This window comes from Diadema setosum, chromosome 16 (genome assembly GCF_964275005.1).
Source record: "Diadema setosum chromosome 16, eeDiaSeto1, whole genome shotgun sequence".
Classification (NCBI taxonomy): Eukaryota; Metazoa; Echinodermata; class Echinoidea; order Diadematoida; family Diadematidae; genus Diadema; species Diadema setosum.
In genome coordinates this window covers 23974854-24001788 of record NC_092700.1, presented here as the reverse complement: position 1 = coordinate 24001788, position 26935 = coordinate 23974854, and the positions used below count along the sequence as shown (strand labels likewise).

Sequence of the window (26935 nt, the reverse complement as noted above, 5' to 3'; positions counted from 1 at the left end):
CTTGACACGGTGCGGCAGGGCGGAGGCGGCGTGCAGATTCACATTGGTAGCTGTAGAATCCCTTAGTGTTCAGCTGAATGAAATCATGCACTGTACGCAGCCAGCTTTCGGGACTTCCCCTAGATACAGTGAGGGCGCGCGTTGACAACAAAGGATACGAAGACAAGTGGCCATGATGATGATGTGATGGTGATGATGATGTCAGTGGTCATAATGATAATGATGATAATAATAGTAAGATAAATATCAGTATCATTATAATTCTTATCATTATTATTATCATTATTATTATTATTATTATTATTATTATTATTATTATTATTATCATCATCATCATCATTATAACAAAAAGAGGAAAAATGATAGTAATCTATGATAATGATAAATAGTAATATTGGTAAAAGGGTGGCCAACCACAAGTATTTTTTGCTGTGTTTTCTTTGCAAATCACTTCTTTGCAAAATTTTGTTATTATCTTGAGCTAATTTGTATTCCTGTTTTGATTTTCTTTCATTATTATGAGGAAGCAATGTCCTAGATAACTTTTGGACGTTTTCTCAATGTTCTTGAAATGTTCCAAGTTCGTTATTTGGACGTTTTGTCGAAACGTTTTCAGAACGTCTTTTTTTGGAAGGTTTTCAACGTATTTAAAATGTTTCAATGGATGTTATAAAAACGTTTTTTAAACGTTTAGAAAAACAATAATGAAAAACTTTCGGAATTTTTTTAAGGACCTGCAGAAAACCTTGTGGACGTTGTAGACGTCAGTAAAACTTTTTAAGAATATTCAAAACGTTCTGTGGATGTTCTGCGGACGTAAAAAAAAAAAAAAAACCTTTGAAAACCGTCTAGAATGTTTTCAAAAGTTTTAAGAACGTCTAAAAAAAAGTCTTATTACCTCTTCCATAACGTTTAGAGAACCTTTCATATATCCGTCTAGAACATCCAGAAAACCTTTTACGAACGTCTAATGTTTATTTTCTATTGGGTATCTAAAAACAATATACAGTTACAGCATGAGATTATACAGGCACAATCTGGGATTAATGTAGGCCTACCCTAATCCTAACCTGTTCCTTCCTACCACCTATATCTATGTTACATCCTGTTCCCATTATTCCTACTGATGAATCTGTATCACATTCTTTTATGCAAGTATACCAGCCAAATGTTGTAATGTATGAAGACATTGTTACTAAAAATTAGATCGCACACACCGCCTGCATCTATGTATGTTTATCCCCGCTCCTTTCAAGCAAACTAGATACAGTACAGGGCCATGCCCTTCGAATATGCACCGGCGCGCTACCATCCACCGCCCTGCATGCACTTCAAGTAGAATGTAACGAACCACCACTCCATATACGCCGTGAAAGGGCCGCCTTCAATTACTGCGCCTACATATACACACTGTCTCCACTTCACCCCGTCCGAAAAGCCATTGTCAACTGCTGGCAATACTCTTCGAATAAATGGCCACAAAACAAACTTCCTTTCGCTCTCCGAGTAAAGCCGCTTACGGACACTTTCCTAAAGCTGCAACCAATGCATGTTTATCCCAGTCCCCCTTGGTCCAAAGAACATCCCAATATTGACTTCTCTCTTCACAGCTCATGTCCCAAGACCGCCCTCCCTTCAGCGCAACATCAAACTGCTCTTCAAACCATAAAGACCACATATTCAAACCACCTGACAATTTACACTGACGGTTCCCATGATCCCTCCACTAACTGTTCTGGCATTGGAATTTACGTACCTCACTATCGTCATGAAATAAGTGAAAGGGTTTCACCCATCTCAATTTGTCGTACAGAACTGGTAGCAATTCTTCTTGCCCTATCATGGCTGGAATCCTCTCCCCCTCTCAGAGCTGTTATTTTCTCAGATTCTCTCAGTGCCTTGACACTTTTGAATAACCACACCTCAAATATCCTTGACCTTCCCAATGAAGTCCTTCTTAAATGCTCAAATCTTGTAATGAATGGGTGTGACATCACTTTAGCATGGGTACCAGCTCACTGTGGTCTAGCGGGCAACGAAAAAGCCGATTATCTTGCCAAACAAAGTTTACGTAAGAATATTACAATCAGTGTTCCTCTAAGTGTTGGTGATATACGACATGTAATTAAACATAGGTGTCTTGACGCTTGGAACGCGTTATGGCGCTCGTCTAAAGCCCCCGTCACACTAGAGCGTATCTAGCCAACGAATGCCCAGCGGATCCGAAAATTTGGAGATACGCTCACATCCGCTGCTCATCGTTCGTGACCCGCTTGGCGTTCGCTGTATCCGTTAGCTGTTCGCAGAGATTCGCAGAGATCCGCCGGAGACAAATTTTGATTTTGGACATGTCCAAAATCTTGAGCGGATGACGAACGGAATGACAATACGCTTTGTGGTCGCTTAGCGCCCGCTGATCGAAAGTTGTGGTCGCTCTGCGTTCGCTTCTCATTCGTTCGCCGTTCGTCCAAATTCGCACAGCAAATCTGGACAGCACAGGTAGCATTTATCAGTTGGTCATCAGAAATGGAGGACGCTCAGAGATTTCAGATGCAATATCTTCTAGCTGTTCATCAACATGAGTATGACCTAAACCAGCTGGCAATCGCCAAATACATCCAAGACAAGAGAAAACGGAGGAGAGGAAAACATCGAAGAACGATGTGGACCAGGGCCTGGATCCGAAGACGAGGGCGGTTCGGGTTGTATAATCAGCTTCTCATCGAACTTCCGGGATATTAAAGTCCCGGCGTTTGCCTCTGGCTTTTTTTTTTCGCTGAAGGTCCAGGCTAGGAACAGTTGGAGGCACCAGACGTAATGGAGGATGTTGGACTCCCCACATCATCGTCAACGTGATCATCAGAAGGAACACAGGAATCTTGAGAACTGTCGAGGGTAATGACATCAGCAGCACTTGATGGTGACTTCTCCTTCCTTCTTTTGGGGGCCATTCTCACAATCACAACGTTACTCGACACTGTCACTACTCAAAATGATTTGGGAAAATGTGCGTCAGTCGAGATCCGTCACGTGACTGCCGCAGTATCGCTCTGCATATGTTGGGCATTCGCTCCTCATTCGCTTTGTCCGCTCAGCATCCGCTGGACGGACTGTACGCATTCGCTTTCATTCGCTACTTAATCCGCTCGTAACACGGTTAGCATATGCTCATCATTCGTTAGGCGAACGTTCGAAAACGACGTTTTGCTTGCGGATTCGAGCGGATTCGAGCGTATCTGGATTTTGCCAAATTTTGCCCATCCGCTAGGCATTCGCTGATTTATACGCTGTAGTGTGACGGGGGCTTAAGAAAGGACGCCATCTTTTCAACATCCAACCCTGTGCCTCAAACACCTTCACCTTTGAAAGTCTGAATAGACGTGATGAAATAATAACTCACCGACTCCGCATGGGCAGAGCCAGATTAGCAACTTTTTATCATATTATCCGTAAGCATCCCACTGGTCTTTGCTCAATATGCAATGCACTGGAAACCGTGGAACATTATCTATTACACTGCAAACAACACACAAATCAACGTACAAATCTCATGCGTGCTATCCATAAGCAATCACTAAACATCTCTGATTTACTCGCAAATCACAAAGCTCTGGACGCAGTTATTGCCTATGTCAAGGAAACCAACAAATATCACAGTATTTAAGATTGCATAACTTTGCTGTAGCATGGACTTTGCAAAGTCTTGCAGAATGTACATGTACTTTATCATTTTGCAAACGTAGATTTCAAGATATTTTGTGAGTCGTATTATATGTTATTATGCATTATTGGTATTATCAATTACTTGTTTATTAATAATGTCTCCCACGTTGCTGTGGAATGCATTTGAAGAGGTATGTACATGTATCATACATCTTCATAAATAATTGCGAGTTGCCTATACACACGTCATGTTGGCATATATCTGCTTATCAATGATATGTGGGTTTTTGTGTTTGTTTGTTTTGTTTTGTTTTGTTTTGTTTTGTTTTTCTTTCTTTTTTTCATGCTTGATTGTGATAAATCTCACTTATGTTTTATTTAGTCTCGTTTTCCCCTTCCCAGTACACAGGGGAAGGACTTTCATTCTCCCCTATCCTCAGCGTAGACCTTCACGACATTCGCAGCGGACATCGCTCTCCGGTCCCCTCCGACAACAAGCCCACCTTTGAATTGGTCAGCCGTCACGTCGAGGCCTCCATCCGTCCACCTCGCCTATAGGTGCCGGAATCTGCAGCAAGCGGGTTTGGGGAGTCACTCGCAGCTGCAGATCCCGGCATCTCCCTCAATGGGTCTCTATTATATAAAATATATTCATGTATATTGTCTTACGTTCCTTGCGTGCGTTTCCCTAGCAAGAACAGGGGATCCTTTCGTTCATATACCTATAGTGTAATTTTATAAATGATACACCTTTCATCATTTTTGTGGTGAGAACAACTTAAAAATATTTGCTAATCCCCTTTCGTATGAGTCGCCTGCACCTAATTAATACTTTAAATCTGTGGTTTGAATTTATTTTGAAGATTATTATGACTCCCACTTTCTGGCACTAAATTGTACTTTTTATTTTTTGGGGCTTGAAGCCCGCAGGTATACTCATACGTCTTTGATTCCAGGATTATATCTGTATCATATTTCTCCGTTGTTTGCTGCAAATATTTTTCTGTATCAACGCCTTAGAGCTCCTTGATATAAACACTGCAAATATTTTTCTGTATATGCAAGTATTTTTCTGTATCAACGCCTTAGAGCTCCTTGATATAAACACTGTATATATATTTTTTTTCTTCTTCTTCTTTCTTTCGAAACAATGATACAGTTATAGTAATTTTATCTATTTTGTAAAAAACATATCATTGTGTGTGTGCTCTATTTAAATACTGTACATTATTTTGGGTTGAACCATGATATGGATGTGTCTGTGCGTGGTTGAAGGTGTGTGTATGTGGTTGAGTGTGTGCACGTGGATGAGTTAGTGTGCGGTACACGCGCGCGTGTATTGTGTAATTATTTGAGTTTGTCTGAAGAATAATATGAGGTATTCATCAATATCATATGAGCTCCCTCGTGGAGACGTAATGAGCTCCTTTATGGAGACAATATGAGCTCCCTCGTGGAGACTTTATGAGCTCCTTTGTGGAGACAATATGAGCTCCCTCGTGGAGACGATATGAGCTCCCTCGAGGAGACTTGGTATGCATTTAATATTCTTGTTTATATCTCTTTAAGATCTATAATGTTTGTTTTATGTTATAAGTGCTGTCTGGGGCAAATTATTTGTATAGGGCCCCATTTCTCTCTCTCTCTCTTCTTTCGATCTTTAAAATAACAACAACAACTATGTATTCATCTTATGAAAAACCAAAGAGTGGTGGGGAGGAGAAAAATCTCTTTGTGAAAAACTAATTAAACTGCAACATTTATTTAAAAAAAAACAATCAAAGGGCATGATTTTCAAAAATGTCTCTTTTAGAAGCTTTATAACCCTTAAATGTGGAATTTCCCATATGATGTTGGGGCAAATATCATCAAAAACACATTTATGATGTTACAAACTCAAATACAGTAAATATCTATGACGGCTCTATTATTATACCCGCTCTGCAACCCGCTCTTGATCCTGACACTTTGGCGCCCTCTATGTTTATTGTTGTACAACGAATACACATCATCAGCTGTTCATGACACATTTCATAACAAACGAATCCAAAGTCTAAAGACTGAGTGAGAGCAGACTATCATTCTGTCGGTAAGGCAAGCTATTTACTTGTGAAATTGCTAATGCATTGCCAATATGTGATGTGAGTCCTAACTCATCCTAACCACGACGTTTCTCTTAGAATATAGTTAGAATTAGAGCTGTCTGCTTAACTTCATGAAGGAGGCAGCAGGAGGCGTGTCCACTCTCGCAAACACAAAGCCCTTTGATTTCCACCCAATAAAAATTTATAGTCCCACATATTGCGATCAGTGTCCTCGTAGCTCTACCCGTTTCCTGTTCAGACGGCCGACGGGCAAGTTTGAGTTTTCAGTTTATTTTATTTCACCACGGGTCACTTACTTCAGCCGATGGCTGTTCTTCTGTGAGTCTGTGAGGTACATGTCCGTGATGTTACAGCCAAGAAAAGTCTCACTAACGTAAAGGCGCAAAGCTTTATACATGCGGCTTTCTGTTTCTGTTCAGTGTTTGAGTTCTGCTTCTGCCTGGTTCCGTCGGTATACTCAGAATTAACTGTACTCCAACGTTCTGCTGTTCTCGATGTAAAAAAAAAAAAAAAAAAAAAAAAAAAAAAGCAAAAAATTTTAGCACATGCGTTCATTGTATCTGTTTTATAAGATTCTGTCAATTTCTAGCAGTAACATCAGTCCGGGAAATCCGCTTGCTCATGAGGCCTGAGAGGGGGGCTCCGGCCAACATCCCTCCTCCTCCTGCCATGAGCCTTGCATGGCCCCGCGGCACATAGGGAAAGGCGTCATTCAGTGCTTTCTGGCATTCTGCGCTACATTCGGTTTGCCAATTTGGCGACACTATTTTGTGTGTGTGGGGAGCTCATGAAGTCATGTAGGCCTACGCACAATGTATGAATGAAGCCCTCGGGACAATATGCTCATTAGACATGAGGCTCCCTGTTCACTTTGAATATTACCCGTCGACCTGTCTCACATCTGACATATAAATTGTCACATGTCTATCTGTCTGTCTTTCTCCCCCTTCCCATTCTTTTCTAATGGATGCATAATTCGTGTATGACAGCCGGACTGTACTAATACGGTACTGGTTGAGGTGAGGATTCAGGTTTATTACATTTCCAAGTGAGATAATGAGAAACCTAGTCTTACTTAAAATATGAATGAGCATGTAATTTTAAGAAGGATTCAATGCTTATTTGATGAAAATTGGTTTTCAAATGGCTGAGATATCCAAAAAAGTGAAAATGATAAAAGGCGACAGGCCATGCCTTATATTAGGATCTCACTGTTTCACCTTGTTTTTGTTCTAAGCCCTTTCAAAACCAATTTTCATCAAATGAACTTTTAATTCCTGTAAGAATTGCATGCTCTTTGACATCTCATCTCTAAGAGTAGTTTCTGAATATCTCGCAAAACGTTAAAAGCTTAATCCTCACCTCAACCAGAACTGTACAGTCCTTTTAAGTTATTTCATGTTAAAGGACAAATCCACCTTCATAGACATGTGGATTGAGTAAATGCAGCAATATTAGTAAAGAGCATCAGTGAGAGTTTGGGGAAAATCAAACAATCCCTTCAAAAGTCATATGCATTTTTGAAGTTTCTGCTCAGTCACTGCTGGATGAGAAGACTACTAGAGCTTGTGATGTCACATATATGTAGAAAGATATGAAGAAAATATTTATACAGAAAATTCAACATAATATATTTTCACTTTTCTTGCAGTCCGTTGAAGACGAGTCCCGAGTGTACTTGGGCAAGGGTCTATGGGAAATGTGTGTTGTAGGCAATTCAGTCTGTCCTCAACTGAAAAGAAGAAAACTTGATTTGCCTCTTTCAGAAGGCAGGAGGAATGATATTTAATACTCTTAACATATGTCAGTGACAAGTTGAAGAAATGTAGGTCCTACAATTTTTTTAAAAATTGTGAAATTCTCTTGATATTTTCCTATCATTCTACTCGTGTGACATCATACACTTTAGAATTTTTTTCATCCAGCAGTGACCATGCAGATATTTTTAAAATTCATAACTTTTGAAGATATTGTCTGATTTTCCCCAAACTTTTGCTGATGTGTTCTACCAATATTTCTGCATTCACTCAATCCACAGGTATATGAAAGTGGACTTGTCCTTTCTGGCATGCAACATATTTTGTACTCTTTTATACAATGTATCAACTCAAGTGCATAAGCGTATTTGATGTTTCTGTTCTCTACAGGAAGTGAAAAATCGGCTACAATAGTTTCATCCAGAGACTGGCCTGCGGTTATTTCATGATGGACTGCTTCCGTGGCCAACCCCAAGTGGTCCTCCGACCAGGTTCTATCCAGGCCCAGGGCTTTCAGTCCCTTGGAGAGCAGGAGGCCCGCCCTGTCAGGATAAAGCAGTCTCGTCCCCTCCCCCCATGGCTCTGGTACATCATTGCCAAATCCCTCGGTATCAAAACACACCCGAAGGACAGGCCCATATTTGCCCTGTTCCTATACCTTCTCACTCTCTTGAGCACTGTAGGCTACGTCATTGCCAGCACGTGGTACACTGTCAGCGACATCGTCTCGCAGAATACAACATTTGATTCGCTCAACGGCACTGTCAATATCCTGATGGCGCTCATGTTCTGCTCAGTGACTGTCTACGCAAACAACCTTGCCTTCCGACTCTTCACCAACCGCCTGTTTGTGCAGAGCGTTCGCCTTCACACCAAGACCTTTCTGAAGATGAATTCTGCTGTTGTGATAGGCTTCCTTGGACTGACTTTTATCGGTCTGTACAACTATGACAACAGGCACTTGTTCCATGACGACACATGTAACTCAGTCGCCATTTCACCCTGGATCTGCTTCATTCAGTACCCTTGTCTAGTGGGTTTAACTGCATTTTCTTTCCTCTGGAACATGCTGGTGGCTGTGGCTTGTCTTTCTGTATGCCGCACCCACACAATCAGTGAGTACATTTGTTTCAGAGTACCCTTTTTTCTATGTCAAAATCTCAGTCTTCAAAACTCTTTGTAGAATTCAAATGAGATTTAGAATGCAGTCATTGCTTATACATGAACCGTACAAGTATTGGTATATTGGCCTGCCATTTTGAATTTGCAGGTTGAAGACTGCTGTGATATCTAATTACTCCTTGAGTATAATACTAGTTCATGCATTATTTTGTTTTGTTTTGTTTTGTTTTGTTTTGTTTACTTTTTTGTCATTATGATTGTAAATATTAACATTAGAAATGGTATTATCAGTTTTATTATTTTGACACATAAAACACAATAAATGATGACTTCACAATTTTGAGAGATGTACTGTTTTCTACAGCAGAATTACACACTACCATAATTAATTTTGCTCACATCCTAAAGGATACACAGAGAACGCAAATTTATTTCATGTAGAAAGTCTGGGTGGACAGCAAGCTATCAGAATTACGCTCACTTTTCTCTAGGTGTTCGCCACTTTCTCTTGGAGCTTGACGAGGATGCGATGATCTGTCACATCAGTAACTACCACCGGCGTTGCGCCAGACGGCATCCCACCATCAGCATCGCTGAGGATCAGGTGGACGGGACTGCCACTGCCATCCTCAACGACAGCCTTGGTGCGGCCAGGCACCAACAGATTCCCCCTTCACCCACATCTGAAGAAGTCATGCAAAGTCTTGAAGGTACACTGCCAGAAATATAAATTATTGAAGTGATATACTTTGTGTGTCTTCCATACAAGGTTAATGATTTTGAGTTGAAAGATAGAAATTGTTTAAAATACAAGTACAGTATATTTCAACAGGATCAAATACTGATGTTTGTCCTCTTTGACTTTTAATCACTGATTACCAAATATAGCATCTTCAGAGAATTTTGAGGCAGCAGTGTACTATGGTTAGCTACATACAGTGCACTCCCATTATAACGAACACAGTTATAACAAAAATTGGTTACAACAGAGTAAAAATTCATGTCCCAACATTATCCGTTCTATATCTTTTCATTGTTTATTTGTTCAGTTTTAATATATTTCGATATAATGAAAGAAAACTGCTGGTCCTGAGGATTGTGTTATAATGGGAGTCCACTGTATATGACTCTGCTTCACTAAAAGCCACTAAAAAGTCACCAGATAAGATATATTTTTTGTGGAATAAATTTCATGATCTGAAAGGGTAGATTCTTCACTTAATTACCTCCACCAAAGGAGGAGGTTATTTCCGTTACCATTGGTTTGTTTGTCCATGTGCAAAAGTTAACAGATTTGGATGAAACTTACAGGAAAGGTTGAGAATGACACAAGTAACAAATGATTAGATTTTGGTAGTGATCTGAAAATTTTGGGGGAATTTATGATTTTTTATATTTTGACAGGTAGGGTCAATGAATTTGGGAGTTCAAGCTGCACATTTTTGAGGTTTACAAATGCGCACTAAAGTGCATGCTCTTGTTTCTGCCAGGGCGAGGCGCGCCGCGCTGCTGAGGGTTTATGACGTACCAAAGGCTTCTATATATTGGAAAATCAGGCGATTTTCAGCATGTATACCTATGGGTGGAAATCACTGCTCTTTATGGAAGAGCCCAAAGAGCTTTACCCCAGTGATGGAGAGGAGAAAAAATCTCTTTGGGAAGAGCAAGATCACCGGTGGAAACTGCTTGGTGGAGGTCTGCGCTCTCAGAGTGCTTTTCTAGTTCTTCACTGTAATGATAACTTGGAATAATTGAATGCACCAAGCCAACTGTTAAGAAATGGAGTGATGGAAAATAAAAAATAAAACATTTAGCAATCCTCCCACCGAAAAAAAAAAGAAGAAACTTTAAAGTCATGTTTTTATTCAAATGCACTGAGTTTAACTTTTGTGTGGAACAAACAGATAGTCACCATACGCCACCATTATGAAGTAATTACTAGATAGACCTAACACTTGGTATGTTTCCTCATCAACAATGTTTAGTTCGGATCGTGCTAAAGTATCAAAACTGCTTTTGACCTCCCACACTTCCCTCTCCTCATCCCACATATCACCATTACTCACTGTAAGATTGATGCTCCACATAATGTATGGTTCCTGATGAAGTGTGTGCAAACTTACACTACTGCACTTCCCTCTTGTGACAATTCTTCTAATCTATTATGCTCTGCCATTCACAGCTCCTTCTTATCTCCATTAGCTCACCACACCATATCGATAGACACCCTCCTAACAGCTGAGATCTTATGATCAGGCTCTGGCCCTTTTTGACATCCTTACATACCCACTATTCATGGAGAAACTGCATTTTCTCAGTTGCATGTCTCCAATCTTGAGAACTATCCCCACACCACTTCCTCGAAACCGTTCCACAAACTGATGTTCAGTTGAATAGAATATATCAATGATGGGGGAATTTCCCTATGCATACATGTACCATGTATGAAATGTGAATTTAGCAAATGCTGGAAGATTGGTGATACACTTAGTAAAAGTTTGAGAAAGAATAGACAATTTACTCAAAAGTTGTGAATGTTTTCAAGTTTCGAAGTGATATGAAGTGTTAATGGTTATGAAAGATGTAGTAGGGTATGAACACAAGTGAAATGTTGTACTCAACAGTGTTTAATTTCCACTCAACACTGTCTAACTTCCATGTGCACAACAGGGGGGCATTTCATGAAGTGTTTTTGTTGGATATTTTTCTGACACACTGTTACAAGCTACTGAAATCCTTGCACCTGACTGGCTGAGATCAAATTGGTCCGACAACTTTGTCGGACAAAATGCTTCATGAAATGCCCCCCAGGTTTCTCTGAAAGACATTCCATTTTCCTTTTCCAAATGTTTGCAGATGAGTGGGATATGAATGAGCACGAAAGAAGGCGCATATCCGTGTCTCGGCTGCATCGTACCAGTGTTGGATTTGATTCTGTCGATGCTGATCATTCCAACCACGACGTCTGGGCTCATCTCCTCGCCTCAGGCTATGATGGCGGTAGACAAGGAAATAGCACAAATGTGAGGTTCTGCAATTTTCATAATGTATTTCTCTTCATGGATACAGATTTATGCGACCCTGCATCACAAAACCAACAAAAAGTCACCAAACATGGATTTTTAGTTATCAAAGTGCATATCGTCGCTAGGGTGACAAAACCTTGTATCTGCAATTTTGGTGAAAATGACTTTTTTGGATTAATGGTCAAATAATGGGTTAAGTGATGTCCTGTCCAAATCCCAACTGTCTTACTCCAGAAATGAAGCCATCACAGCATGTCAAAGGAAAGGTTATCCTATTCGCCACAGTGCTTTGGCCGCAATGTTTTTTGGCACTCCTGAACATTTGACTTTTTGTAGATATGAGGTCTTGTCGCCCCAGCGACGATTATTCTGAAGGACCAGACTCTAAGATTTAAAATGACCTACTGATAACTCAATTCAAATGGACTCCCCTACCCTAACTAAGTATTAAAAAAAAAAACACACACACTCATACTGGATAAGTGTGAACTGAGAAAAAAGGCTGTGAAGTACAGGGTCAAGTTGAGCACTTATCTTTAACAGGCCTTGCTAGCCATGTGATGAATTGGACAAAAACAGAATGTAGACCACCATACCAACAACAATGAGGGAAAATGCACTATCACCACATTCTGTCCTGTTATCAATGCCAATGTTCAAGGCAGTAGCATTTATCATTTCAAAAGTTATTAGAGCTGAAAGGGAAGAGTGTAAAGGATTTCTAACAAAAGAAAAGCAGCCTCTATAGTAAGACATACCTAATCACACTATTCTTCTGAAAAGGGTTGTAGAAAAACTGCTGAAAACACACTTTCCCATTCATTTTATGATCCCAAACTTAAGAATACTAGAAGATGAACAGCTCTTTCATAAAACATGATAAAATCGAGATTAACTTGGTTGCCCTGATTTTAACTTTTGTTTAGTCCTCTCATTAAATCAAGTGATGTTGATTTTTGTTGTTTTTTTGATAGATGGTCACAATTATTAGAATTAAAGCTTAGTCCACAAGTCCATACACAAACCATCACGATCATCTATTGAAAAACACCCAAACTCTAGAGTTGACCCATGTGTGAAATATTTCCACACCTACGTACCAGGAAACCAAGAACCCACAAAACCTTTTTGGGGCTTTGTGATGCAGTTTTACAATCAGCTGGGTGTGGAAGTCATTTCCTCTCCCATCATAAACTTGCTCAGAAACTCTGTACTAAATTCCATCCTTTTGTGGCGTAGGAACATGTCCATAAATTTAATGTCAGCAAACATCAAGACTTCACAACACAATTGCACTTGAAGGCTTTAAAGTTTTCAGTGTGCCAATTCAGTAACACTACATTGATTTCTTTGTTACCACAAAAGAGAGAGAGAGAAAAAAAAAAGGTGTGAAATGGTTTAAAGCACTGTTGTAAAAATTGATGATGGATGCTGCACCATTCAATAGTTTAGTGACTACACCATTCCGCAATGGAGTGAGTAGATCATGAGTCACAAATGCAGAGGATCTAGTGCACAGCGCGATGACGAGCAAATCTATTCAAAGTAATAAATCATCAGTCATGTGATGAAAGGAGATTGAGAGTTTACCTTAGGACAAATCATGGTCACACAGTGCAACTTGTCAAAGTTTGAGATTGATGGATTCCTGGTCAAAGTCTAATGTGCAGGGACGGATCCAGGAATTCGTTTTAAAAGGGAAGGCGCCTAAATTAAAAGGGATTCTCCCTCCTTTTTTCTTTTTGTTTCTTTTGTTTTAACAAAAAATAAAAATAAAGAGGGGGTGCATGCCTTGTGCACCATCCTCTGGATCCACAACTGAGCCCTTGAAATAATCTGCAAGGCCTGTCCCCCCCCCAAAAAAAAACAAACAAACAAACAAACAAACAAACAAACAAACAAAAGAAGAAAAAAATGTTTGGTAAATGGAAATGACAGCAATAATGACAGATCTATAATGTGATAAGAATTTCATTTTCTGTGATTATGTTGATGGTTCAGGATAGTAACTAAGATCAATGTAAAAAATTTCCCTGTACATGCATTATCTTTTAACCTGTTAAGGTCGAGTCCAGAGTATACTTGGGCAAGCGCCCTAGGAATGTGTGTTGTAGCAAAATCAGTCCATCCTCAACGGGTTAAGAAAGATCATACTAAGTCTTGTATTTATCAATCTGTGAACATGTTAAGTGAATTGTGGTGGACATGCCAGATGACTGATTATAATCAAAATGAACATTTTGGTAGTTGCTGTGTAAACCTGATACATTATTTCATCATCATCCTAACTTCAGGCACGCAGTGAATTTCAGTCTCGGATCGCCAATGCTGATGGTGTCAAAATCTTGGAAAATAAAGATATTCTGGAGAAGTACTGGAGACTACAGGTAAATTCTGGTGTAGATATTAGCTTGAATAGAGGTATTCTTATGATTAGTAATGTATACAGTCGAACCTGGGTACAAAGACCACACAAAGGAAACGTAAAATGTATAGTCATTTGTAGACATGTGGTCTTAATAGACAGGTTTGGTGCAAAAATAATTTTGTAATGATACATTGTATTTGTAATGCTCCAAACAACATGATTACCATGATGCTATACACAGCTTATACACAGGTCTGTAGAAAATCGTCAACATAATATATATATTTAAAAAAGAAGAGTGTTGGATGATGCCTGTGACCTTTTACACTGTATCAAATCTAACATTGTTTACATCTTGAGAATCTAAAATAGATTCTTAATGAATTGGCATTCACATTGAAACTGTGTGGTTGCCATTAGTAAGCCTTTTTGTCACTCTTTCACTTTCATTAAATTGGCTTTGACTTTGCATTTAGATGTTGTATTTGTTGTTGTTGTTGTTGTTTTTGCTCTGTACTATTTTGAATATCATTATCGTGTATTATTTCATCTTAGTATGGCATTATGTAGAATCAACTATGTTGGACCAATGCATTACCACTACAACTGTACTGTATCATTGTTTGTTTTTGTTTGTTTTTTTTTGACTTATGCACACATGTGACATGTGACATGTGCTACAAGTGTATGTATCACATGATTGAGGCTAGATGTGGTTATTTGTTAGCCTGTTTGTTTTTCATGTCTAAATTCATCCAAAACAAAGTACAACCGTGTCCAATATTCTTGTGAAACAGTTGAACAAAGTTGTGCCAGAAAAACATACACTGAAAAAAAAAAATGATCAAAGAAAGTATGGCAAAATAATCTGTGTTTCAGAAAGAATTCACTACATATTGTAAATCTCACTTGCTGAAGTTGATGGTTACAAGTGACCCAAGAAAGCGTGCAAATATGCGTGGATTAGTTGTCATAATGTGTCAGTGATAGCAATGTATACAATCAGTCTGGTCTAGTTTCAATGGATATATTGTATGTGTAGTATTTCAGTAATTTGTACTTAGCCAAGGATGTACAATCTTAGTTTTCATTGATAACTGAATATTTTTTTCTTTGATATAATGTTTACCTTTTACTTGTGGAATTCATATGTGAGGCAAGTTCAGCCATGAGACATGTTAATAATGCAATGTACTTTAATAATATAGGCCAACATATGACACATTTATGTATGACAATTTTTTTTTTTTCTTTATGATGAGACATAGTTATGTTTTATCGCTACTGCTTGAATTGAGAAATTTGGACATGGAAAATAAGAGGATTTGAAGAGACACCAGATTTACTTTAAAACACGGGATGTATCACCTGACCATGCAGTACTCACCATGGACCATCACACACACTCACACACATACTTTATGCATTTGACATAACAATACTCACATGCATAAAGTGTACTCGCATATAGATTTCTCAGTTGGACTCCTCTGTTTAACTATGTCTCCATCAATGCTTTGTTAGTTTCTGAAAGCCTACCATATAAAGAATGATTTTTTTTTTTTTTTTTTTTTGTACAGTTAAATGGGGTGAAGATTTGCTGGTCACCTCTGATTACATAATTTGTCAATTCCAGTCTTATTTTAAATACACATACAATGTAGTTTCATAGCAGTCAGGCATTACTTTTTGAGACTTATTTAGGAAATGCAGGATTCTCAGTGATACCCTGAATGAAAAAAAATGATTGTTCGCATGGATTGGGTATCCTCTGCGTGAATGTTAGTTAACCTTTCACCTGTGAACTCTGACCCCCTCATATCATTTCAGTGCCGGCTGCGAACCACCTCGCACTGCATCCAGCGCTGGCTCCTGAGTTGGATAGTGCTTCTCATCTTCTGGAGCGTGGTGTACCTGTTATACTGGATCAGCCACGAGGCGTCCATCATCGACATGTTCCTCTTCCTCCTCCCCCTGGCCATCCTACCACTCCTCTGTGCCGGTCCTACCGAGGTCAACGGGGAGGGTCACAAGGTCCCAAAGGTGAGCTGCAGTACTGATCCTCTGTTGTCAAGCCAGAGATTGTAATCTTTGTGATTGTAGTGTCCCTGTAGTTGTGGTTTTCAGTTTTTCTTCCATGGGGATACCTTGAACTTGCATGAGTCAGGATGTTTTATCATATCTAAGTTAGGTCTTTGATTTTAGAAATACATGTAGATTAAATCCTGATGCTATTTCATTTGTAAATATTTTTCTGAAAAAAGAACAATGTTTGGACATGTACAAAAACCTATTTGCTGAGGATAGGCAAAAACATATGATTGTATTAAAGCAGGAACAGGTCTTAAGACATTTTTTTTCTTGGGAGGTAAATAAAAATTAACTCTTTATGTGCCACGTTCGCATGGCCAACTCAGTCGACGGCTTGCCAAGTTCGCATATTCTGCTCAAACGCACAAACCCGCCAAACGGATAGTTATATCACCAAATGCCAATGTACAGTTTCTCACGATTCCAATCCTGTCACATGTAGCTTGCAAATCATGCAGTGATTAACTGTCAGGCAGTATTCCCTAGTGGATTTGCAAAGTAAATTCTAAGTTTCTTTCACTGTTTTTTGTGCAAAAGTCATGACGCTACAACAATGCAGATTCTGGCCATTTGAAATCGAATAAAAACGATAGATATGTCACTTAGCAGTTTCTCTACAACTTTGCTCATTGCATGTCAAAAGTAACAAAAATCTATGAAAGTTACATAGATTTGAAAAAAAAAAACCCACAATATTTTCTCAAAGCATGACTATGTTGCTGCCACAGAATAATGTGGCACTCGGGGGGGTTTACCATGGCACATAAAGAGTTAATAATGTTTTTGTACAAATTGAATGGAAAATTGCTCAACACCTAGATCACTCAGAGTTGCCAGTTTGTCTTATTCTTAGACTGTATGTATGAGCTTGTTTTTCTTGTGTCCCAAACATTTTACAAATTAAATAGGGGAAAAAAGGGTAATTTTTACTGTTTTTCACTGTATACCTCTCTCATTTCTCTGTCTTCATACAAAGTAACATAATATCAGATTGACATTTCCCTTTAACACAAAAAAGATAAAAAAGTTCTGAAAGGCCCTAAAAGTTTGTGCCACTGTATTCAAATCCTAAGTTGCCTTTTATCATAATATTGTTTCTTTCTTTGAAGGCAGAAGGGGGCTTATTTCTAGTTGTTATCGGCCTCTTCCCTTAATACTTTTCCTCTGAAAACAGGTGGCAAAGCACATGCAAGATGTGACTTCAGATAGTAAATTTTCCAACAAACAAATGCATTCTTTTTTTATAATTTTTTTTTTTAATCTGCCCCACAGAGCATCTGCCCAACAGATGAGAGACTGAAAGTTATCTCGTTCATCAAACAGTCACCAAACTAATGCATTCTTTTTTATTTGTTTTTAAATCTGCCCTACAGAGCATCTGCCCAACAGAGGAGAGACTGAAAGTCATCTCATTCATCAAACAGTCACCACTGTCCTTAACAGTGAGTCTTTCTGTATTCATTCTTCACAGAATGAAATTTGTAGTCATGCTTCGCCTGTGTGTCTGTCAGTCTGTTGGTCTGATTATTCCTCCATTGTGAAGCTTTTGTCTTTTCTTTCTTTTTTTCTTTGAGAGAGAGAGAGATTCTGTTGTTTTGTTTTTTGTTTCCATTTTAGATTCCATTTTGACCGAAAGGTGATTCAAGTAATGTTTTTAGTACGCCCTTCATACATCCCCAGACAAAGATAATGCAGCTGGGACATGTTTTTGTGTTTTGGTTTCAGACCAGGCACTGCCAGCTGTGGTAACTGAGCGGTTTCAAAAGAATATCACATTTTTCAATTCAATTCATTTTATTTTCATACTTCTCATTTGTGAACATTACAACAGAAACCAGACAAGTTCTTTTACCTTGTGAACAATGTGCAGAAAACAAACAATATACATGGTGATAACACAGTAATTACATGTAATGGTAACTGGTCAAAATCGAAATCGAAATGGGGTTGATCAAAGAGAAGTATGACGGGACCTACATGAAAGCTAGCTTGTTTGGCTGTAAGCCCTGAGTAATCAGTGTTAGTGAAAAAGAAACGGAGAACGGATAGAAGATAAGACCAGAATGATGATGTAAGGTTGCCAAATTTTATGTAATAAAAGAAGAAGAAAAAGAAGAAGAAAAACAAACAAACTATACATTGAACTTACTGTGACCGAGCCATCATTATTATACAGCCTACTTTGGTATAAACTATTGTTGCATTAAAACTTTCACCAGGATATGATCAGTAAGACACAAAAAGTAACATATACAACTATTAAGCCATTTGGTGCCTGCCGTCAAGCTCTGCATAGAAGGTTAGAGAGGAGTAGAGGGAAAGAGGAAGAGAGGGAAACGAAGTAGAATGTGGAATTGCTAATGATGAATTCAGAGAGCCCGATGGCAAGACCCTAAATGGAATCTGCAACGTGTTGACAAAATGTTTGATTGGACAATAACATACCACAGTATTACATAAGACATTAGGACTGTTCAGTGTCTGCAAAATATGCACTCAATACAAACTCTTTTAATTTACGTTTAAAGGAATATAAAGACGAGCAGCTTGTTATTTCGAGGGAGAGGTCATTCCAGTATCTAGGGCCCGTATACATTATCGTTTTTTTAGCGAAAATTGTTCGAGTACGTGGAAGGTGAAATGCGTCACTTTGGCGGGTAGGATAATTATGAATCAAATAGTTTTTTCTGAACATGCTAGTAAAAACATCCGGTAACTCGTTGGCAGAAAATTTGTACATGAATATGCCGACGTTGTAACTGAACAGATCTGATATTTTCAGTATTTTATTTTTCAAAAATAAATCATTTGTGTGGGACAAATATCCGACATGGTTGATATTTCTGATGGCACGTTTTTGAATACGGAACAGTATATCAAGAAGATTTCTAGTTGCATTCCCCCACACAAGAATACCATAATTAAGGTACGGAGTAATCAAAGTAGAATAAAGATTAAGCAGAATTTGACTTGGAAAAACACTCTTAAGTTTATTAAGAACACCCGTATTTTTAGAAAGAATATTACTTAAATAACTAACGTGGGATTTCCAAGATAAATCACTATCAATAAAAAGCCCTAAAAATTTTATACCATTGACTTGATTTAATTCAGTTTCATTAAACTTAATATGAAAAGGAAGGGTTTTAAGACTATTGCTAAAAAGCATACAATGAGTTTTATCAATATTAAGTGACAATTTGTTGGCGTATATCCAAGATTGCACAGATTTAAGTTCTTTATTGACTGTGTTAACAAGAGTATAAGGATCTCTGTGTGTAAAAAACAGATTGGAGTCGTCAGCAAAACATATGAAGGAAAGAATTGGCGAGGAACTAGGAAGATCGTTAATGTACAAAATGAACAATAGTGGGCCAAGTAAGGAGCCCTGTGGAACACCACATGAAATTAACTTTAACTGAGAATCACGGTCATTTATACTCACAAATTGTTTTCTGTTTGATAAATAATCTCGAAACCAGTCCAAAGCCTTCCCACGTATACCATTATGTCGTAACTTGTAAATCAAAATATCGTGGTCAATTGTGTCGAAGGCCTTCGAAAAATCAAGACAAACTCCAATAGTGTGGGAGACATCATCTATAGCATGAGCAACTTTATGGATAAAAGTGAGTAAGGCATGGGTCGTACTGTGGTTTTCCCTAAAACCAAACTGGGAGTTACAAAAAACTTCACACTTTTCGAGAAATTTGTGTGTGCGCGTATATACCAACCTTTCAAGAAGTTTTGAAAATGAAGTTAACAAAGATATAGGGCGATAATTTGTCACAGATTCTTTTTGTCCTTTTTTAAAAATTGGTACTACTTTAGCTATTTTCATTTTTTGTGGAACTATGCCAGTAGATAACGATAAATTAAAAATGTGTGTTAATGGTATAACTATTTCATTAATGATGTTTTTAAGGAGAAAATTGGTGATTCCATCACATCCAGAGCTTTTCTTAGTGTTCAAGTTTTGCACGATATCTTTGATTTCTTCTTCAATTACAGGTTCAAAAAAAAGAGACTGCTGATTCTGGTCTTTTAGAAAGTAATAAAAATCAGTATTTGAATGCGGAATACTGCTGGCAAGATTAGGTCCTATGCTTACAAAGTATTCATTGAATACTTCTGCCACATGCTATGTGATTAATGCATGAAGTATGTGTGTTGACAACTGTGTGATTGATATAGTGTGTATCATTTTAAATCACGATTAGAGGAAAAATAACAGTTCAATGCATGTGAAGCAGAGGGTGTGACCAAAGAGAGGGTATGACAGGGGTCATTGTCATAATTTTCGAATAACAATTTTGTGTGTGTGTTTGTTGGCACATGTGTGCCCATTTGTACCAGCACATAATGCATCCTCAGATGCGTAGTGATTGCGAAATATGTTTACACATCCTGCTGTCATTGCCCTATAATGATGAAAGAACAAAATAGTGCATTCTCATATTTCATGCCAGTGTTCAATGGTGGGAATTCCCAACGTCATCATGACAAGGTTGATTCATTGTTATGGCTCTGTTCTTCTGGAATGTTTGCATATGTGTGGCTTTTGTGCTTGTGTATTGTTCCTTAGAGACTTGAGTTACATTTTTGTTTGTACACGATTGTATGTGGTTTTTTTTCCTTCACAAAGGTATTTTATTGCCGAGGGAAATGTCTCAACAGAAAGTAATCTGAAATACATTTATGTCAATTTTTCGCATTTTGTAGGGGTATTAAGTGATAGAATGGAAAGAGTAATCATGGACAAAAAAAAAGATATAACTGCAGCAACAGCATATAGACAATTCTTCCTTTGATATGTAGCTCTCCGAATCTGGATGTGTTAGGCACTCTAATTTTTGTTGAGCCCACCGGAGGTGAGGGGAGACTCCGTCCATCCGTCCCTCCGTCCGTCGTCTGTCCGTAACGCTACAAAAACTTGAATAACTCTGTACTCTGGGCTTCAATTTGAATCAAACGTGGAGGGAAGAGTGGTCATACAAAGTTTTACCTTTTACCAAGTATGAAGGTCACCTCAAGGTTAAAGGACAAGTTCACCTTCATAAACATAAGGATTGAGAAAATGCAGCAATATTAGTAGAACACATCAGTGAAAGTTTGAGGAAAATTGGACAATCGATGCAAAAGTTATGAATTTTTAAAATTTTTGTGTTGGAACCGCTGGATGAGGAGACTACTACAGCTTGTGAGTCATATGCGTACAACAGTATTTTAAAGAAAATATAAAAGAAAATTCAACATATTTTCACTTTTTTCGCATAATAAAAGAGCAATTGACTTGGCCTCTTTCTAAAGGCAGGGGGAATAATATTACCCATAACATTTACCGGTAACGAGTCAGGGCAATGTGTACTTTTTTCAAAAGATGGAATTTTGTGAAATTCTCTTTATATTTTCCTTATATTGTTGTACGCATGTGACATCTAAGTTATTCATACACTGCAGTAGTCTTCTCATCCAGCTGGTACTGCACAAAAACTTCAAAAATTCATAACTTTTGAACGGATTGTCTGATTTTCCTCAAACTTTCAATGATGTGTTCTACTAATATTGCTACATTCTCTCAATCCTTATGTTTATGAAGGTGAACTTGTCCTTTAAAGGTCACAGGCAGGAGTCAATGAACTTTTAGGGCCCAATGTTAAAGGGAAGATAAACCCCAAGAGCAATGTGGATTGAGTGAAAGCAGCAACATTAGTAGAACACATCAGTGAAAGTTTGAGGAAAATCGGACAATCGATGCAAAAGTTATGAATTTTTTAAAGTTTTGGTGTTGGAACCGCTGGATGAGGAGACTACTAGAGGATATGACGTATGAGTGGACAACAATACAAAGAAAATATAAAGGAAATTCAACAAAAATTCACTTTTCTAGAATCGTGAAAGAGCAATGGACCAACCTCTTTCAGAAAGCAGGGGGAATAATTGCTACCCTTAACATATGTCAATATCAAGTTGATGGAATTTGTAATTTTCATGAAAAATGGATTTTTGTAGAATTTTCTTTATATTTTCTTGGTATTGTTGTCCACTCATACGTCATAACCTCTAGTAGTCTCCTCATCCAGCGGTTCCAACACCAAAACTTTAAAAATTCATAACTTTTGCATCGATTGTCCGATTTTCTTCAAACTTTCACTGATGTGTTCTACTAATGTTGCTGCTTTCACTCAATCCACATTGCTCTTGGGGTTTATCTTCCCTTTAAGTGTTTAGGGCACGTTTTGATTATGGGTCATAACTTTTGATCCGTAAGTCTTTATGTGACCAAACTAGGATGGTAGATGTACCTTGGGGAGTTGATGGTCACCACAAGGTCAAAGGTCACAGGCAGGGGTCAATTAAAGTTTAGGGACCCAATGTACTGTGTATTTAATTATGACTCCTAACTTTTGATCCATAGGTCCATTTGTGAACAAAATAAAGAAAAAATGTGTTGTACACTTGTGGGCGAGACACATTGCGGCACTTGCCTTGTTTTACCTTTAATTCTTGGGATACAAACTTTTGTTTATGAACTAGGGATGTGTACACTTGTATGCACATTGAACACCAAAGTACTAGCTAGTATTCATAGATCCTATCAAATTCTGTCTTATAATAATGTCTTGAATGATAGTCCAAGTGTCACATTGGCGGCCTCAAATAATACTCAATCACACTCGTGCCATTCACTTTAATGTACAATTTAATATAAGCATTTGTGGAATATTTACAGGACTGAAATCAAGGAGTTGTGACCAACATAAAATGCAAAATCAAAATTCTGAGTGAGATAATTTAAATTACAATACTCTTATATTCGACAACCAGGTGAACGGGACCCTGTCTTGGTCCGGTTCCACCTGTAATTTTGGCTTGACACTTGTTCAGAATAATTATACCAGCTTCGCTATCAATACGTTATCCCTGACAATACACTATCTGCTATCAAGCGCAACACTATTTGGTTCACACCACCGTAGTGCTGATCCTGAGATGACCAGCCTGCACGCACGACGGTTTACCGCGGTTATAACACTTGTCTTCAATTACACTGCTTCCGTTTACATCCGGGTTCTGAGCTAACCCGCAATTATCATGAAGTGTATAAATACCAATATTCGAATTATGTGCACATTATTTTCATCTTTTTACCAATTTAACATGACCTTCCTCTCTCTACTTCAGCGACACTTCCACGTCATAGCCAATCATATCTACAGGGTGTCATGCACCCGCCAGGTTCATCGCTCACCTGCGTTGTCCACAGAGTCACATTAATTGTCAAACTGTTCGCTTCCAGATGAACTGATTCGTGGGTGGAGCGTCTTTATATGCGAGGTTGCTGTTCCAGCTCCAAAGTGTCGCGAGGGACCCGCGTTCCGTATTCGCTGGCGTCCAAAGTTCTCCCTAGCGAGGGGCGGGCACAGTCGCTCTGCTGCGAATGCGTCGGCCTGGGAGTAGATTCGACCTCGGCCTCGGCGCCATCTACAAAATTATTTAAATGCAACATATACCAATGGGGTGTGTTCTAACCACACACACAAAAAAATTATCAGCTTAAAATCCTGACATCACAGTGAAAATTTGAGAACTGCATTATTATCCAATTAACATACAAAATTCACATAATGAAATGTTTCAAACATTGGAAATATAACAGTGCATAGCTTATCAAACATCACCGCATCGTTTTCAAAAACTGTACACCATTATAATATACTTTATCACTTATTCACGGGGTTCTCCGGGGCTATATGTGGTGCCCTGAAACACATTCACATCCTTTTACACGACAAAGCAGAAATCAAATCGCAATTTAACTTACCAATGACCGGTGTAATATAACCAAAATGCCTCTTCTTCTTGGCTACTGGAAGGCTGCAAAGGCTGGCAGCAAACAAAATCTGAACTCAAATCAGCCAGTATACAGGCTGACGGTAAGGTGGACGGACGGCTCCTGGCCGCAAACAAAATTGGGCTTAGACACAAAATTATCTTGCCAACTGGCGCCTGGGTGTGGCAGGTTGGTTTCCTGCCATCACGGAGCTAACTCAATGTTCTCTCGGTGAAATCAAAATGGTGTCTGCCACGAAAAGATCCAACTCTACTGTTAAATTGCTACTCGACTACGACACTCCTTTTCGAGGCATTTGGAATATTTGATACAACTAAAAGGACTTGAACGAAAACACCTATACAGCACTCTCCCGGAACTGGAGCTATTTCCTGTCTTTTCTTTCTACATTAATTGACATGCAAAAATAAATGAACTCCTCTCGGTCATCGATGGCGCGACTTGCAAAACATTTACACCTGTCCTAGCACTTTCTCTCTCTCGCTCTCGCTTTCTCTCTCGCTCCCTCACTCGCATTCTTTGTCTCGTTATCCCTACACGTAAACAAGTTTGTCTAGTTGAATGACCGATAGGTGATGTACATAAGACAACCTGGAAATGCATTTTCAATGTGACACCAAGTTATTTTCTAATTCTGCAACTTTACATTTGATGTTTATAGGATGCTTCTGCGAAGCAGCCCAATGTTTGGCTGACGATGCAAATCAATAAGATTATGGAAAATATCCATTCATGAAGGACTTGACGTGAGTGAAGTTCCCAACAGACAAAGTTTAGCGGAGAGCGCAGAAAAATCTGCTTCGCAAGAAAGACTACTTTGACTTGAAGTCATACTTGCATATTTGTTCGTGACATTTCCAGAAAGGAATGTACGATCACAGATCCTACACTACAAAGGATCTTTGGTACGATCTTCCAGAAATGCAAAAGCAGGAGTATATGTCCCAAAAGCGATTGATCAGGTACCAGTATTGCGAGGTGATATCGCCTGATACTGGCTATTTTATGCGATAGGGAGAATTGCCAAAATTTGGTCTTGCCTCATTTGATATAGGGAGAGTCTAGTTTGAAATGTCAGTCATGATTTTAAGGTTTGGATTAGGGCAGTAGGCATGGTCTTAGTATGTATGTGTGTGTGGGTCAGTGTGTGAGACACAGCAGGAGGTTTCATGATCTGGAAAATATGACAATGTCAGGAAAGATAAGAGGGAAAGAGGGACCGGGAAAGGAAGCAGATGTCTGGCATGACAACATGGAGAACAGAGATCAGGTTAAGACATCAAGGAGCAGAGAAGATTGAGTAAGCTGAAACAGATTTGTGGCACACCATGATCACCTACCAGATGTTTCCAGATACAGCACCTAAAATTGATAATGAGAGAGAGAGAATATACACCAGCTGTGTGTATTATTTATACCAAAGTGTTCTACAGCTAGTGTCAGTGTTCTACAGCTCTAGATTGATACTCAAGTTTGTATTGCACAGTCATTAAATGAAATATTAAATTTATTTTGTGACTGTGTTTGTGTGTGTGTGTGTGCGTGTGTGTGTGTGAGCATGTGTTTCTCATGTGAGTACAGTGTATTCTCATTAACATTGAAAAGACCGGTAGGCAGAGCCAATATGTTCTTGTTGGGACTAGCACAATGTAGTACAGTGTCACCATGTAAATTTCAAGGTCATTAAACAGCAAGAAACAATTGAAATATTGAATTTCAGACATTGTGAGGATGCCTTTGCTTCTAAATCTAAAAGGTGTTATGTGCCCATGCACTGTAAGTAACTTGCAAAGATGTTTCATCAATGTATGAGTAATACCCCTAAACTTGACTGTAATGCAAAGTTTTACTTGTTTGTCACAAGGCAACAGCTCCTAGTTATGTATGCCAGGGTGATTTAGCCTGGCTTCCAGACCATCTGCCAGTACTATGTATTTTTGTTTTCAACAATATAGCGCCTTCTACAAAATGACAAAAGAAGTAGTCAGCTGAGCTTGCTGGTCATGCAGACACATTTGCTTTTTGCGTAGGGTCTTGAAACCAGACTAAGGTTATACCGTGAGGTAGTTTCCGAGAGAATAAATAATCCTAATATCCTGAAGATTAATTTGAGTATTAAGTATAGAAGTCCTTGGCATGGAAGCAAGTCATTAGGTGGACTGATAAGTGAATAAAGTACAGAAAAGAATAGCCATGATATCAACAGTAGGGAAAACTGGCACCTCGTCTACAACCACCCTGTCCACTGTCCATCTAGTCTAATGCCATCTCGTCTAAACTCACTTCGTCTACTACCAACTCGTCCACCAACCATTTTGTCTATATGCCAATTAGTCTAATTGTCATTTCGTCTACTAGCCATTTTATCTAATGTCCAATTTGTCTCAGTCACATTTCGTCTAACACCCATTTTGTCTATTGACCATTTCGTCTATTAATCATTAGGTCTATGAATAAAATAGTCTACAACTCATTTTGTCTAAAAGCCAATTGGTCTACAACCACCTTGTCTAATTGTCAATTAGTGTAATAACCAGTCAGTCTACTCCCAACTGGTCTACTGCCAACTGGTCTACTCCCAATTGGTCTACCCCAACTGGTCTACACCCAATTGGTCTACTCCCAACTCGTCTACTCCCAACTGGTCTACTCCCAACTCGTCTACTCCCAACTCGTCTACTCCCTACTCGTCTACTCCCAACTAGTCTACACCCAACTCGTCTACACCCAACTCGTCTACTGCCAACTCATCCACTGCCAACTCGTCTACTGCAAACTAGACTACTCCCAACTGGTCTACTACTAGTTATATATATATATATATTTTGTTATTTAAGTCTACTTCATCCAGTTTCTTTTTTCCCAGTGAAATAGGTTGAGCACTCTTTGTGCCCCATTTGGTTTAAATTTTTTATGTTCTAATTATGACATTTTTTTAAGGAAAAAAA

The 26935-nt window shown here is 38.7% G+C and overlaps 1 protein-coding gene across 1 annotated transcript in view; it reads left to right on the top strand.

Moving 5' to 3' along the window:
* Nucleotides 1-5714: 5714 nt before the first annotated feature.
* The window catches only part of LOC140240046 (uncharacterized), a 32020-nt gene continuing 10799 nt past the window's right edge, over nucleotides 5715-26935 (top strand). The window contains exons 1-7 of the mRNA XM_072319858.1: nucleotides 5715-5752; nucleotides 7916-8640; nucleotides 9139-9357; nucleotides 11504-11670; nucleotides 13968-14060; nucleotides 15872-16084; nucleotides 17506-17574. Coding sequence (XP_072175959.1) covers nucleotides 7971-8640; nucleotides 9139-9357; nucleotides 11504-11670; nucleotides 13968-14060; nucleotides 15872-16084; nucleotides 17506-17574 — 1431 coding nt within the window. The 5' untranslated portion in view covers nucleotides 5715-5752; nucleotides 7916-7970. The remainder of the gene's footprint in view (nucleotides 5753-7915; nucleotides 8641-9138; nucleotides 9358-11503; nucleotides 11671-13967; nucleotides 14061-15871; nucleotides 16085-17505; nucleotides 17575-26935) is intronic.